Source organism: Mastomys coucha, chromosome X, assembly GCF_008632895.1.
Source record: "Mastomys coucha isolate ucsf_1 chromosome X, UCSF_Mcou_1, whole genome shotgun sequence".
NCBI classification, from domain to species: Eukaryota; Metazoa; Chordata; class Mammalia; order Rodentia; family Muridae; genus Mastomys; species Mastomys coucha.
Genome location: NC_045030.1, coordinates 100,866,617 through 100,883,506, shown reverse-complemented (window position 1 = coordinate 100,883,506; position 16,890 = coordinate 100,866,617). Strand labels below are relative to the sequence as shown.

Genomic DNA, 16,890 nt, shown 5'->3' with positions numbered 1-16,890 from the left:
GAGACAGGTGGAGGAACGTCTATGTTAGAAGAAATCCAGGAGCTAAGGAATGTTGACAGCCATTAGAAACAGGAAGGGTAGGGGAATTAATACATCCTTCTTTAGGGAACCCAGAAAGACTAAAGTAATATGTTTAATTTTATCCGAGTAACATCCGTTTTCAGGGTTTTGGCCCCCAGAACTCGTAGATTAGTTGTTTTAATAGTCATCAAAGGTAGGCATGGTGGCTTATGCCTGTGATCCCAACAGGTGGATCTCTTTGATTTCGGAGACAGCCTGATCTACATAACAGGTCCAGGCCAGCCAGCAGCTACAAAGTGAGACTCTGTCTCAAAAAATGAAGTCACCCAGTTGGTATCAATTAATAGTAGCTTCAATAAGAAACTCATGCAATTCATACGATAGAAAAAAATTCATAAGTGGACTTCAAAAAATGATCTTTTGTGAACAGACCTGTTAAAAGTATTGAAGAGAAATTGGATGTCGTGGTATATACCTGTTATTCCAGCATGGAGATGGGGCGGGGGTCTGAGACAAGGCAGACTGCAAACTCAAAGTCAACTCGGGCTCCCTAGCTAGTGAGCTCCAGGCCACTTGGGGCTGCATAGGAAGATTCATTGTCTAAAAAGCTGAAAATGGGCAGGGCACCCCTCAGAGGCAAAGGGGAAGGAGTGTGGGGTGAAGAACTCTGGAAGGGGGGCCCAACACACACAGAGGGGGAGGGGATAAGCCAGTGTCTTTGAGGGAATGAGTGGGTCAACAACAGAAGTACAGCCAGGCCATGAAATAGTGACTGCTCTGTTAAAGGAAGACTACAATGCTACACAGTAACTTGGAACTTGAGGGCATTGTGCTCAGTACAAAGAGCAGACCTCAGACGACTATATGATTTTACTTGTATACAAGCCGTGAAATGACCAAGCTTTAGAGATGGAGAAGACAGTAGTGACTGCCAGAGGATTATTAATAGTAAAGGTGGTATTTTCAAGGATAATATGGAGGCATTTCTCTGATGATGAAATAGTACTATATTATGATGGACATTAAAACTACTCCAATCTGTACAGACAGCCACCTTATGCACATACAGGTTCACAGATACAAGAGATGCACATGAATATAGTAAACATGGAATGAGGCCTATAGATAGTGCGTATTGAACCATGGCAATTTCCTGTTTTGATGTGGTTCTACAGTTCCATAAGATATAGTCACAGGAGGAATCCAGTCAGATGCACAAGGGATTCTATTCCTGTGACCTCTGGTGAATTGACAAGTCACTTTAAAAATAAAAAAAGCATTACACTTTCACTGTGGTTATTTTTCTTATAAGATTCTTTTCTTGCCACTAACTGGGACTGAACCCAGAACATCATTAAACTAGTCAAGCACTCTTCTACTGAGCTCCATCCCCTAGTAATACCTTTTCTTAACCAGCCCCCTTCCTTTGAAACAGAATTCATATAACACAAGATTCACCATTTTATGGGAGGCTAAGTCACAAAGATCAATGGGTTCAGAACTACATAATGAAGTCCTTCTCAATAAGGCCAAATATTTTTAATGGAGAATAAAAGAAGCTACATATGGGCTTTAAGACTTTAAAACTTCACCATTTTAAACTGTGATTTCAGTATAGTTTGCTCAACATGCTTTCTTATAGCACCCAAGGACCACCAGCCCAGAGATGGTAACACTCACAGTTAGCTGGGTCCTCCCACTTCAACCATCAATCAAGAAAGTGCAGCACAGCTGGGCGGTGGTGGCGTACGCCTATGATCCCAGCATTTGGGAGGCAAAGGCAGGCAGATTTCTGAGTTCGAGGCCAGCCTGCTCTACAGAGTGAGTTCCAGGACAGCCAGAGCTACACAGAGAAAACCTGTCTCGGAAAAACCAATAAAAACAAAAAAAGAAAGTGCAGCACAGACTTGCCCATAGGCCAGTTTGGTGGGGGCATTTTCTCAATTAAGGTTACCTCCTCAAAAATGACTTTAGCTTGTGTCAAGTTGAAGTAAAACCACACAGCATATATGGTAATTCTATGTTTAACTTTTTGAAGACTGTCAGTACTTTTCCAAAGTGGTTTCACCATTTTCTATTTCTATAAGCAATACTCAAGAATTCCGATATCCATATATCTCTAAAATTAGTTAATATGTCATTTTTATCATTCTAGATATGAAATGCTTTCATGGTGATATTCGTTTGCATTTTTCAATGATTAATGATGTTGAAGACTTTCTCATTTGTGTATCTTTTTGTGAGAAATATCCATTTACATCTTTGTCTATATTTTTTATTGCTTTTGCTTTGAATCAGGGCCCCCTCATTAAGTCACATGTTTGCCTTAAACTCATGATCTTCCTTCCTCACAGTGTTCATATTACAAAGCATATCACCAATTTACAGTTGTCTTTTAATTACTGCATTTTAATGTGTGTGTGTGTGAGTGTGTGTGCGTGTGTTGGAGAAAAATTTGATGTGGAATTAGTAAGACATGGGTTTGAATGCTCATTGTATACAAAATTATATGGCTTTGGACAAGTTACTTAACTTCTAAGGACTCTAGCTACTGCTAAATAGGGGTGACAGTGAGTACAGTATCATTGGGCTGGTTTTAATACCAGGCCAAAGGTTGTGAATAAAATGTCATGTTGAGAGGCACATAGTAGGAATTTGACATCAATTTGACATATCGCTGTTGAACATTCTTTTCACCTCCTCCATTCTGGCCCAGGGTGGTATTTGTGGGATCAGAAGAAGCAGCTGCTCTGTGCATATGTGGGTCAGTTGCTGGATTTCTGCTCCCCTGTGAAGCAGCTGTGCTTCCATCCCCTTACTCTTTATATGGAGAAGCATAAAGGAAGGCTGACAGAAAGAAATAGGTTGCCTGCACATAAGCAGAACCATGGGGTAACTAGGAAGGAGTTGCACAGAGGTTTATTCTAGAGTTTTACATTTGTGGGTGAAACAAGGTGACAGCATTGTCATCTGAAATGCTAGCATAACTGATGGAGTTTTGTCTGTTTGAATTAGAAAGCTACAGTTCAGGACCCCCAGTTTACCTAGTCCTGGCTTGGAGTATTCAAACCAGCTTTGTTCTAAGTAAAGCTGCTAAGCTTAAACCTAAATACTAACGATGTCACTAAGGTTTGTGGGGAAGGGGTACAGAATACTTTGTCTTCTCATTACTTTTACTGGGAATTTGATGAGAATGACTTGGCTTATTGTCATAAAACACAACATGTGACAGAGATACCCCCTCACCAGTAAAGGTCTCCCGTTAACTCAAATCTGTCTTGGCTACTTGGGTGGAGATTCAGTTGCTGGATTGTCAATTTGGTAAGCATTCCTGGCTTGGTTGGTATCTCTTCACATCTTTAAAATCTGTCTCTCCCCAAATTCCTCCTTCCATGTGGCTTCACCTGGACCCCTTGTGTATCTGAGCTTTGGTTACAGAGATTTTGAGTCATATAATTGTCAACTTCTGGGTCTTGGAGAAGCCATATTCAGCTTTGTGTTGGTCAAACAGCTTGCATAGGGCACTGATGTAAAGTTCAAAGTACTTTGCCACAGTCTCCTTGTCAGGATCAGGGATCTTGGGGACTGGCAAGGGTTCTCCAACTACAGAGAAGGAGCAGAGACAAGTGTCAGAATCCCCATCCCAACAACTCTACTCACACCTTAGTAGGAGGGTGCTTTCTAACAGTACTTGGGGCCGTTCCCCTCCCTTCATTCTTTCCCTCTTGTTCCAGCTATGTCCTGGCTCTCATTCTATGCTTGCTTCAGTCTCACCAATACTCCAGAGAATAAAAGCAAGCACAGGGAAGAGCTGAGTGAATGTATTTAAATAATGATGCTCCTATGACATCTGGTGAGCTCTGTCCCACCCGTGAATGGTCCCAAGTGTTTGGTTGTTCTTCCCATCCTGCTTTCAGCCACACCTGTCACAATTCCCTTAGTGTACCCTGCTTGTGAGCCAGATTGCCTGGGATTGATGACTTGGGATAGGAGACCAAGAACTTGAGTGGCCTAGAAAAAGTAGAAAGCTCACCAACAGTGGTAATGGGATGGTTGAAAGGCAAAAAGCCCCAGGATCCCCTAGTGAGGCCTCTGCCATGAAAAGTACAGAAATTTATGCCTAGGATACGTTTGCCAATTTTCTGGAAGTTTTTTTGGAAGAACCTTAGCCATGTGCCTTCAGGGAAGATCTCTTGTTTGTGAGCCTCATTCTCACCAAAGACGTAAGAAGGGACAAGATATGCCCTGCAAAGACAAGGACAGTAATATAAGCTCTTCATTAATGCAAAATCTCCCCCAGGAACACTCTTTCTGTGGTGGGAAGTTTCCCCAACCTCCCAACAATACAACAGTATTTCAAGTACCCTGACATCCCCAGCCTCATGTTTCATTTCTCCAATGGAACTTCAGTGTGGCTGCTCCCCATGATAGGAAGAAGGAAGCTAGCCCAGGAGATGTAGCACCTTCATTCAGCATCCAACGTGATCTCCCCAAACTGGGCATGCATATTTGCTCCTCACTGCACCCCTCACTGCTTAGCATGAGCTCAGTGTCCTAGCCCTCCCCATGAGTCCAGCTTCCCCACTACTTAACCATACTAAGTGTGCCAAGTCCTCTCTTGTCCCTGCCTATATGTTCTATTCTCTCTGGCTCCTCCCTCTTTATGTGGCAAATTCTATTTTGCCTTTCAGTATTATGTTCTAACCACATCTTAAAGAAATCCTTGATCACCCAGATTCCCCAGTGTAGGTTTGTTATCCCTCAGCTATTTCTTCCCCATGTCCTGCTTTCCCACCTCCAGGCCCTGCCTTATAGTCATCTTCTTACCTGTCTGGCCAATCAATAGTGAAAATCCTGACAGTTCTCTTTGAATTCCTAGGGTCTGGTCTGGTCTGGTCTGGTGCTGCATATATCATATCCCTCATTGAATGCTTGAGTTTTTACCTTAATTTGTTTGTTTACTGTTTTGTTTTTTGAGGCGCTGGGGATTCAACCCAGAGCCTTGCACATGCCAGATAAGCTCTTTATCACTAAGACGATACCCAGACCTGCAAACGTTTTTAGCTGGAGATGTGATCTTGCCAACTTGTCCAGGCTGGTTTTGAACTTGTAGTCTTCCTTCTTTAGACTCTAGAGTAGGGGGGATTCCAGGCATGTGCCACAATGCCTGGCTCTTTTTCCCATTTTGATCTGATTGGCAACTCCTACTTATATTTTAACTTTAGCAAAGTTCAGATGTCACTCTCTGATGAAACCAAAGTCTTTCCATACATTGGTGCTCCCAAGTATTTTGTATATTTCTCCTTTATCATAATTCATTTACCCAACAAACTTGCCTTGGGTTCTTTTTATGTCCCAGCACTGATTTAGGCCATGTGGATATATCAGTAAAGGCAAAGGATGAAAAACCTTTCCACATTCATGTTGTTTCCTAGCAGTGAGTGAGAAGGCTGGGGAAATTAGTGAGGAGTGAAGGCAGGGAGGTGGTGAAGACCAGGTTCTTTTATCCTTTGCTCTGTGTGGCATGGGAGTCATTGGAACATTTTGAGACATGATATACAACTTGACTCATGGGTACCAGGATCATTCTAGCTACAACTGGGAATAGAATCTTGGAGGTGAGGGAAGCATGGAGAGAAATAAAGTTCCAAGTATTGTAATGATCCAGTAGAGAGATGTTAGGTATTTAGACCATGAAGATGGCAGTTGAGGTGGTGAATAGCTAGATTCTACATATGTTTTTTTTTTTTATGATATGTGCATGGATTTGTCATCTATCTTAGATTGTGAGTCCACAAGCACCAGGTATCATGTATTCTTGTATTCCACTGTCCTGTGCTAAGCCTGACACACAGTAGGTATTTGACAGCTGCTGTAAACACTCTCTAGGGGCATCCTCTGAGCACCTATTCCATGAGCACCCAGCCAAGTGCCTTCATCACCTCACCGTTGGGAGTTCTCAGGGACTCCCAGTGAGTGAATAAATACAAAAACAAAGCCACTCTTGCTCAGAGTTCCAGACTAATGGACCTTCTTCTGCTCTTCTTTCCTTAGCTTCAAGATCTAAAAGTACCCACCAAAATGTCTAGAGGTCCACCCCTCATCCCTGAGGCATAATATGAAGGATAAAAAGGGAATAACCAGAGTAAAGAGTGGGGGAGGTATCTAGGCTTCCCAGAGAGGGTACCATTGTGGCTAGAGCTACAGATGGCCCAAGGCACCCTGATAACGGAATCCCTGAACCTAGAGACCCACCCTGTCTTCAGTGCTAGCTTCACAAAACCTTGGCGTTTTTTGAGGTAGACCGTGGAGACTCCTGGGCGGCACAAGAGCGATTCAGTAGCTCCACCTGGCACAATGATCACAGCATTGCCTGAGTCTCTCTGGGTCAGCTTGTATTTCAGGGCCATCTCACTCACTGGACAAATACCTGTGAAACCAAAGTGTCACGTGGTGGATAAGATGAACTTGCCCTGAGTTTAGGAGAAGAGTTCCACCAGGCTCTTTGTGGTGGACGGTGGAGGCAGTCACCACTTTCTGCCTTTCTTTTTGCATCTTGGGTTAACCCTAACCTGAAAAAGTATCATTAGTGGCAGTTGCTTGCCTGCCTTGGTAGGATTCAAGGTGTCTATAGTCAGGGCTATACTGATTTTCTCTGTCTGCTTTCATTCATAGTCCCCTGTTCTTCAGATGAACAGGCTTTTAGTTGATCCTTTCCATTTTTATCCACAGACTGTAGAGCTACTTTTCTCTCTGTTCAGGCTGAGCATTCTGGAAAACCCTCAGTGCTATCTCCTCTGAGGCTGATCATGCTAGCCGCTGCTAGTGTGCTTCTTCCCTAAGATCAAGCTGCCAAAAGAATCCATTGACTAGGATTTTGGGTGATCCGGCAGACTAAATCAAACAAATGTAGATGAACAATGGAATATGTATTGAATCCTGTGGTTCAATGAAGGCCACAGACATTCATCTCTTTGGAATCCTATTTTTTTTTTTTTTTGCCTTAACATTATCTTCCATTCTCTACTGGGGTGGTAGAATTTTCATCCAATGTCTAGCCATCAAAAGAAACCCTTCTTACATGGTCATACCAACCTAAGAGGGGAGCTGAAATGTCCTCTGAGATTTCTCTCAAGATAAATTCATCTTACCTTTTAGTTTTTCTTCAGTTGTTTTCAGATGTCTAGAAAGATGAATATTCATCCAGAGAGAAGGAAATCTGTCACAATGCCCTGGTTTGGAGCCTGGCACTAGGAAATTATTCTGAATTCTGATGTATGATTCTCCTTTATCATTTGGCATCTTAAACAAGGATGAAGGGGTTCCCCGGAGATGCAGGACATAGACCAAGGTTTTATGTACCCGGTATGAGAGACTTTACAATATCTTTAAGATGCCTTGAAATGAGAGCACACACACACACACACACACACACACACACACACACACACACACGCACACCCCTGAAAGAAGCCAATTGGCATCCCAGACTCTGGCATGATTTCCTCTGAACTCATGCTTAATATGTGGATTTTAATAGCTGCTTTCCATTTCTACACTTAGTCTTCTGACTACCTTTTTTTTTTTCAGGGATCCTGGAAACTTATGAATGCCTGTAATGTCCCTTGCTGCTCAACTGAACTGCTTCTCATACTTTGTGAAGAATCTGATACTTGGGCACATACTCCTGATACTAAATGAACTCTTTAGAAAAAAAATAAATCAAGCCTTCTATCACAGAATGACTGCCAAGGATTATTGGGGTGTGCATCTTGAGCTGAATTTCAGAACAGGATGATTTATTGTACTTACCCAGGGACATCACATAGTCTCGCACAAATGGGATCCAGAAGATCCCTTCCAAGGTTGCTAAAAAGGGAGTGATAGAAGGGAAAACCCTGGAAAAGCCAGTGGCCTCAGTAGCAAAGTTGATGAAGGCACCATAACTGAGCACGCCATGGGGGTGGCTGAGAATGATGTAGTTGTGTTTGGGAGAAAGGTCATGGGTCTTCACCAGCTGTTAGAGGAAGATTGAAGGAAGACTGATCAGACAGAAGGAAGAAAGGTTGTGAAAACTCAGAGCCCAGCTGATAGTCTCCATGTCCTTGTTCATTAGGATGTTATTGTCGCAGAGATACCCAGGGATCATGGTGGTAAGAGATGTTGGACTGGATTTGCCACTGTGGAAAAGATATTTTTCATCTGTCTCCCCACTTGCACATCTATTTTGGTTTTCTGTTCTACACTACACTGATAGGCCCTTCACATTTACTGCTGGCCATTAGAGCCCTTGAACCATGGATCTTTGTAGGAAGTGGAAAGTCAAGCACTGAGGAGCAAAGGCATCCAAGAAGAAAGGTGGGCATTCAGAAGAAAGTTAGTTACCTTTATGGGGAAGTAGCTTTGGAAATACCTCCAGAGGGTCCAGTTTCGTACCCAAGCTGAACGCCTACCATCTGTGCACAGAGAAAAAAGAAGAAGGGCAAGTGGGCCATCACCAGTCCTTCTACCCCTCCCAGAGGTAAAGAAGTTGGCTGATGCTCCTCAAACTACAGAAGCATCCTCCTTCTTATATTTCAGATGTCCTGAGTCCAACTCTCAAATAGAAAACAAGCAAGGTGAGAGGGAGATAAGTTGAGGCTGGAGGTACCTGCTCACAGAGGTCAGTCTTTTTTTTTCCAAGATTTATTTATTTATTTATGCATATGAGCACACTACCATTGGTCTCTTCAGACACACCAGAATAGGGTATCAGACCCCATTACAAATGATTGTGAGCCACCATGTGGTTGCTGGGAATTGAACTCAGGACCTTCGGAAGAGCAGTCAGTGCTCTTAACTGCTGAGCCATCTCACCTCCTCTCCTCTATCTCCCCCAGAACTCTAAGTCTTAAAGCTTCATGAGCAGCCAGTCAGAGACCTTTGTTCCCCTCTTCTCCTCTTCTCTTTATCCACCTCCCTCTCCTGTCTTCCCATGACTCCACCTTTAGCACAGATGGGGCCACGATTCGGCTCCCATCTCTTACCTTGATTGTGGGTGTTCCAATCATAGGCAACCCAGGCTAAGAAGAGCACAGCCAAGGGCCATAAGCTAGTGAACAGCAGGACATAGGGTATACCCAAGATGGCAAGAGTTCCTGAGAAGACACAACCCATAAAAGCCCTTCAGTTACTTTCAAGGCTTGATATACTTCTCACAACCTCACCTCACCTCTGCCTCTACACTGAGGAAGCAAGCACGGCTGATCTGGCAACCTTCTCTTTTCCCCTCAGATGTTGCCTATCTCTTGCTCTGGTTCAGGCTACTGTCTGGGTTCTGGGATCTGAGTCCTCCTGAAGTCTGAGATCTTGTTCAAGGAGGCTGCAGAAGCATGAATTTCTCAGAGTAGACCTTTAGCTGGGGTCAAAAGGCAGGGCTGCTTAGCAAGAGGAAAAGGCACACTGGCCTGGTGGCTGATTATCCTCACTCTGGCAGTTCAGAAAGTTCCTTATAAAAGGTTGGCTCTCCTTGCTTTGTTGAGGGTACATTCCCCATACATTCTGAGGGTAGAGGCCTACCTGCAGTGTCCAGGCTGTTTGATGTTGAGAAGAAAATGTATATTAGAAACTGCTTCACTGTGTTTTATTTTGTCCCCTTAAAAGGATTCTAAAATATTCAGAATAGGTGAAGTGTGACTCTTTTAGCAAATAGACATGGCTGACTACAAAATGCAAACATGTTATTACTTACAGCAGTGAGGATTTTTTATTTATTTGTTTATTTCTCCTAAGATGGAATCCAAGACTTGTTTATGACAGACAAGTGCTCTACTACTGAGCTACTTCCTCAGTAACGGGTTCCACTTTAAATCAGCATGTAGTCTTAGGACACTTGCTCTGGGTACCTCCAGACTGCACCTCACAGAGGCCCTTATGTTGTCAGGACATCAATACAGGTTAGGCTTCATGGCTCATGCCTTTAATCCCAGCACTTGGGAGGTGGAATCAGGCAGATGTCTGTGAGTTTGAGGCCAGCCTGGTCTACGAGTTTAAGTACAACCGGAGCTACACAGTACAACCCTTTCTCTAAAAAGACAAAACAAAACAAAACAACAAAAAGAGACACCAACACAGAAGGGGTGAATTTGGGATGATGTCTTGGGGCTATTCAATTCAGTGCTGAGCACCCAGTATGAAGAGGAAAGGTTTTTGTTTTTTTGGTGTTTTTTTTTGGTTGGTTGGTTGGTTGGTTTGTTTTTGGTGTCTCCTTCAACCATTGCTGTTGAGGCTCTGAGCACAGCCTTTCTCCAGCTCTTTGAAATATCCATGTGGTGAAGATTTTCTATGCCTCTCTGACTCCTACAGTACACTACCGCTGATGTTCCTTCTCACAACGAGTGGCAAGCTCCCCAGATCCTGCCAGTTCCTCTGATACAGACTCTAAAGTCCTCTGCTGTTTTGTGAACTTCCCTATTTTTTCATGATGTTTAAGCTAGAAATAACCAGGGCACATACCACCTCTTTTGATAGCTATTCTTTCGCTTTGTCCCGTTTCCAGTCTTGTAGACTTTAGCAGACCATGCCTGTATGTTGCCACTATTTTCTGACCACAAATTTGGGATTTAAAGTAGCAGAGCTGGTGTTGTTGTGCACACTGGTGATCTTAGCAACTGAGAGGTAGAAGCAGGAGGATCAGGAGTTTAAGGACATCTTTGGATACATCATGAAGTTGAGGTTAGCCTGGGTAGGATACATGAGACTATCTCAAGAGGGAGAACAGTGAAAGTGACAGAGGGAGAAAACAGTGCATGTGTGTGACACTTCCATTGACACTAGCACATGGGTCCAAGATCTTTTATGTTCCAGTGAGAGACATTTTGTAAGAGATTATCAAGAAAGAGTCTTATATATGCACTCTCTCGATTCAGTTCACACAGTGAGGGTGGCCAAGTCACTGAAATGGATGTGCTGTGGTCACTCATCCTCGTACGCGATGGTGCTCACTAGCTTTCTATCTGCTCATTTATTTGCCTCCTGTGTATCCTCTTTTTTTGTGTGCTAGTGGAACTGAATCTAGGGTCTTGGAAATGCTAGGTGAGCATCCTATCACTGAGCTACATCCAAGTCCCTTTCATCTATTTACCTGCTTATTTATTTTTAGTTTCAAGGCAGTTTCTGTTAAGTTACTCAGGCTAATATTGACCTTTGCCTACAGTCTAGGTAATCCTTCCACCTCAGCCTCTTGGGTAGTCATCATTATAGGCACCTACCACCATACTTGGTCTCTGTGTATTTTCGTGAATGAAAGGTCTGTTTAAATCTTTTGTCCATTTTCCTTTCTTTCTTCATTGTTGTTGAGAGAGGGTCTCATGAAGTCCAGATTGCCCTCAAACTGGGTAATGTATCTAAGGATGACTCCATACTTCTTAGCTTCTTGCTCCATCCCCCAAGCACAAGATTGGAGGAATTCGCTAATTTGTCCCACTCTTTTGCTCACTTTCAATTGGTTTATATATTTTCTTGTTATGGATTTCTGGGCATTCTAAAACATTTTGCATGCAAGTGCTTTGTTTACAGATGGTTTTACGAGTTTTCCTTCCAGTCAGTACTTTCCTATTAACAAGGTGTGTATTTTACAGTGTAAAAGCTTTTCACATTACTGAAGTGTAACTTGCCAGACATTTTTGCATTTGTACATTCCTTTTACAGTAATTTTTTAAAAAAATTATATTTATTTGTATGTGTGTGTGCATTTCTGTGTTATCCACTTTAAACACAGTGAGTTATTTCTGCTTTAGGATCTAACGTTTTTATTATTTGTGTGTGTGTGTGTGTGTGTGTGTGTGTGTGAGAGAGAGAGAGAGAGAGAGAGAGAGAGAGAGAATGAACACACGCTGCTACTGAGCTTTGTTCCTAGGCTGAAAGTATAAATCTTTTAATCATAGTTCATCTCCTGCTAAGAGATGGAGCACCACTCCTACATTTAAAAATGTGATTTACTGCTGCCTTTCAGCCCATTCCAACATATAACACAAACAAAATCTGTGCACGACAGATAGAGGCAAACTTTTCACGTCTTCCCTCTTTGTTGAACTGTGGTGGTATCAAGCACATTTCTTTTGATATGAAAATTTTGGTAGCCTCACCTCAGCCAAATCAAGATCCATAGGCCCTGGATTACACAGCCTTCACAGGAAGAAGTCATGTGCAAACAGCAGTTGCTACCATACAACAATGTTGTGAAACAGCAGCAGCTGTCTTGCAACACCCAGATATCCCGCATAGAATCCAGGTATGGGTAAGTCACAGAAGATGTAGGAGTGCTAGATGGCCAACCCAAGTCAGTGTTATGGGTCCACATCTGGCTTCTGGGTTAACAATCTCTTTGGTTTTAGGGAGACAGGAAGCAGGCCCTGGGCTACTGAATGCTATACCCACCTCCTGGAAGGCTTCACATTATCTCTTATTTCCAACCGTGTTTTGTTGGAAACCGTAGAGTGTTCTCTAGATAAGATCATGTCATTTATTAACAGACAATTCCCCTTTTTTCAGTTTATTTTTTTAATTTCTTTTTCTTTCTAAGTTGCCCTAGCTAAGAATTCTAGTACTCCATTGAATAGAAATGATCAAAGTTGGAAAGAATTATCTCATTTTTCATCAAGTATGATTGTAGCTGTGGGCTTTTTAAATGTGGCCTTCATGATGTTGAGATACATTCCTTCTACATCCAATTTGGTGAGAAAATTTACCTTGAATGAATATTGAATTTTGTCAATGTCTGGTTTCTGTAGTTATTGAGACAATCGTGATTTTTATTCTTCTTTGTTTTAATGTGACTAGCATTTACTGATTCTAATATGTTGAAGTTGCACATATCTTCATCCAAGGGATACATTTTACTTGATCATGGTAAATATTTTTGATGTGCTCTTGGCTTTAGTTGTTTCCATGCTCATCAGGGATATGCCCTTCTACTTTTCTTGTAGTAGTCTTGCCTGAGTCTGCTATCGGAGTGATGCTGACTTTGTAAATGAGCTGGGTGGCTTCTCTTTTTTAGCTTTTTGGGCAGAGTTTAAGAAATGTTCAACTGGGTGGTTGTGCTGCACACCTTTGGTCCCAGCACTTGGGATGCAGGGGCAGTGAGTGGATCTCTGCAAGTTCGAGGCCACCCAGGTCTTCAGAGTGAATTCCAGGACAGCCAGGGATACATAGAGAAACCAAAAAGAAAAAAAAAAGACATGCTGAGATCAACTCTTGAGTATTAGAATTCAGTGACATTGCCATTGCCCTGTGGTTCTGGGGTTGGATTTACTGAGAAGTTTTTTTTATTACTGAGTGGGTCTATGCTCTTTATTAGTATGTGCACATTTTGGGGTTGGTATGTTTGTATTTCTGTTCTTCTATGATTCATCCTTCCTAGGTTGTAGATGTTTAGAGATTTACCCACTTCATTTAAGTTATACAATTTGTTGTTTGTGAGACTTTTCATAGTGGTCTCTTGAGATCTGTTTTTCTTTGGTGGTAGTTTTAAAGTCTCCTCCTCATTTTTAAATTCCATTTAATATTTTCTTTTATCATTGGTTCATTGGTTAACCATTTGGTAATTTCATTTTTATCTTCATGAGATGAACTTTCACTTCTGTTGCTATTTTTATTTCATTTCTCTATGGCCCATCCCTGTTACTCCTTCTTTGTGCTGTCGTCAGTGGACCTGGCTGCTTCTGATTCGTTCTTTTGAAGTCTGACTTAGGTCCCTTCTTATTTGAATTCTTTATTGTTTTCTTTAGGTAGGTGCTTATCAACATAATTTGTTGGATTTATAAGTATTTGATTTGAGGAAGTATTTAATGGTGTTGAATTTTAAAATGGTGTTGAATTTTAAATGTCTATTTTTTAGTTGCTTCTTATTTTGACCCCTCATTTCTTCTTTCCTTCCTCCTTCCCCTTCTCTTTGTCTCTGTCTGCCCCCCTCAGATAAGACCTCACTGTGTAGTCAGTTTAGACTAGCCTTGACCTAGAATTCATCATACTCCAGCTGGCTGAGTGCCTAAAAAACAAACAAAAATATACAAGTGCATGAATAGCCAATACATCTCTCAGGATTTTCTATGGGTAATCATCCTATCTGCAAACCTTTAGTGTCTTGTCATAGTAGCTAGAATTTTTAGTGTGCTAAGTACTGAAGATGCTTTTCCCAGTCTTGGAGATTGTGTTCTGCCTTTCTTCATCAAGTATAGTGAAGTTAACTGTGGCATATTCTGTACATATTTTTTTTTTAGCTTGACAATGTTCCTGTCTATTCCTAGTTTGTGGAGAGGTAAATGTTTCTCTCTGTCCCCCTCTCTTTCTTTCTTTGTGTGTGTTATGCATGCATGTGTATACATATGTACAGGTACAAGTATGTGTGGGTTGTACAGGTGTCTGGGTGCATATAAAGGCACATAAAGGTTGATGTCAGTTGTCTTTCTTGATAGGTCATAGGATTTCTCTCTGAATCCAGTGATGTCTAGCCTAGCTTGCCAGTGTACTCCAGAATTTCCTTTCTCTGCTTCCCCAGTGCTGGGATTACAGGCAGTTGACACATCTGTCTGGCTTTTATTTGGATTCTGGAGATCCAAACTTCAATTCATATGCCTGTGCAGCAAGTGCTTTATCCACAGATCCCTCTCCAGAGATCCATTGTTTTACTTTTAAAATTTTTTATTTGTAGATATTTTTGAGACTATAATACAACTGTCAACAATCCCCAAATTAGAATTATGACTTCTCTTGAATCAGTAGAACTGATTTCTACCAGTTCTAATATCGTTCAAATGATTCTACTCTGCCCTTTCAGGCTACCACCCGATGGTCAGAGCCATCATTATCTCTCTAAGTGAATATCACTGTCTTTGAAACCAACTTCCTACTCTCACTGGGATCTGGGTGCAGTCAGTACGGTGCATTTAAACATGGTTTTGTCTCTGTGTAGCACATAACAGGAACATGTGTCAAAAAGGCATGCCTGTGGCTTTGTGAGCACTTATTGGCTCTCACTTTGCTATAAATATAGAGAGTTATGAGAATAAATGGCCTGGGCATGGTGTATGCCTATAACTGTAGCACTGGGGAAGCAGAGCCTGAAGCAAAGGCAGAGTTTACATATGTGCTAGGAAAGTGTCCATTATGAAAGAAGCCCAGCCTCCTAAGTTTAGTCTAGAGGACCCTTTGTGATCCAGTGCCTGGCTATGTTTTAGGCCCTTCAGCCCATTCTGACATTGAGCTCAGGGCTTTTGTGTATGCTGCCTTCTTTGCCTGGCAAGCTGTTTCCTCAGCTGTTGGCCTGGCTAGCTCTTAATCACTTTTCAGATCTTAGGATAAATGTCATATGTTCAATAATTTGAGGGCATTTTTGACATGTCTCCTTTCCCTAACTAAATAAGTTTCTCCCATGCAGCCCCATCCCTCTATCTCTAGACACTTGCAACATAATGCTTATGCTCCTGTTTATTACTGTTTTATCATATTCCCTTGTGTAATTAGTACCACATCTGTCTGGCTCTCTCCCCATTAGATATCCATTAGCATATTGCCAGGCATGGGTGATGGCTCATGATAAACTGTTGCTACATAGAGCTGTACACTATCAAGTGGATTTCCAAATTCTCCACGTAGCAGGTGAAAGTTAACAGGATAAGAAAACACTGGCGGCCTTATTCTCAACAAGGAAAAGTCTTCTGTGGGCTTCTTGTGTATGTCAGGCTACAACGACAACGGTATTAGCTGAAGATCCTTCCAGGAGGAAACATTATGCTTCAGGGCAATGGCCAAAGTCTGAGTATTGACAGTTGGTTCAGTGCTTTCAGAAATCCAAGAATGTAGATAGTTTTTTTTTTTTCCCAAAAGAAGTGTCTGCGCTTCTTTAGATTATTTATTGGAACTAAATCAATGCTAAGTACTACTTGTCAGAGTAGAAGTGAAGAAAAGAATTGAACAAGCATTGACTGAGCCTACCTCTTAGGAAATCTCTGTGCTAAAAGCTAGGAGGAGATTGTTGGAGACAGGAAGAGAAAGGTAAAGGGACTAAATATGGAAGTGGAAATAACAATGATCTGGGATGGCGAGTGCTGAACAGTGCTTATGACAGAGTGCCATTTGACTTCCGCTGGGCATTATCTCATTTAATCTTCTCACTGCCCTGGGAGGTAATAGCCTATTATCTTATTATAATAATAAGTTAATAACTTATTATCCTCACTTTACAGATGAAGAACCGAAGGCTCAAAGGAGATATAAATCTTCATGCCAAGACTTGAAAAAAATCAAGAGATTACATTTGTTGGGTCTCTAGCAAGTGTCTGACACTTTTTATGTGACAAGAGCTATTTTAAGTACTTCTCTGTGTTAACTCATACCAATATACACAGAAAGCAGAGTTCCTTCCTTCCAGAACCTCTCAGCTTTATGTGGAAGATAACCTCCCAAGATGAACTCCAGTGGGTAGAGGAACAGAGCAAGGAAGAGTTCAAGGAATGTTCTGGAAACAATACGGTCTTTGAGTAACATCCTAACCTGCTGAAGTGCATCAAGGAGCCATAGAATGAGTTGGTTTTGGGAAGAAAGCTGCAGAGATGAGCTGATGCTAAAGGGCATAGGTCAGGAAAAGATATCATGCAGAGGAATGGTAAGGATCCCATTCATTTCAGGTGCCTGTGGGAACAGGAGAAACTTCAGGCAGTAAGTTGGGTGAAGGGGTTCCATGAGTGATATGACTAAGAATGGAAAGCTCAACAAGTCTATGGCTTCTCCAACCAATTTGAAAGCTGCCATGGGAATCAAGTATGATGATACATGTCTGTCATCCCAGTATTTGGGAAGCTGGGCTTTAAAATGAGCTCCTGTCTCAAAAAA

At 41.9% G+C, this 16,890-nt stretch overlaps 1 protein-coding gene across 1 annotated transcript in view; it reads right to left on the bottom strand.

The window, feature by feature from the left end:
- Positions 1–2,282: 2,282 nt before the first annotated feature.
- Positions 2,283–16,890, bottom strand: part of Dgat2l6 (diacylglycerol O-acyltransferase 2 like 6) — a 20,268-nt gene continuing 5,660 nt past the window's right edge. The window contains exons 2-7 of the mRNA XM_031365567.1: positions 9,048–9,158; positions 8,407–8,477; positions 7,834–8,038; positions 6,277–6,451; positions 4,055–4,266; positions 2,283–3,624 (exon numbers count right to left, since the gene is read on the bottom strand). Coding sequence (XP_031221427.1) covers positions 3,470–3,624; positions 4,055–4,266; positions 6,277–6,451; positions 7,834–8,038; positions 8,407–8,477; positions 9,048–9,158 — 929 coding nt within the window. The 3' untranslated portion in view covers positions 2,283–3,469. The remainder of the gene's footprint in view (positions 3,625–4,054; positions 4,267–6,276; positions 6,452–7,833; positions 8,039–8,406; positions 8,478–9,047; positions 9,159–16,890) is intronic.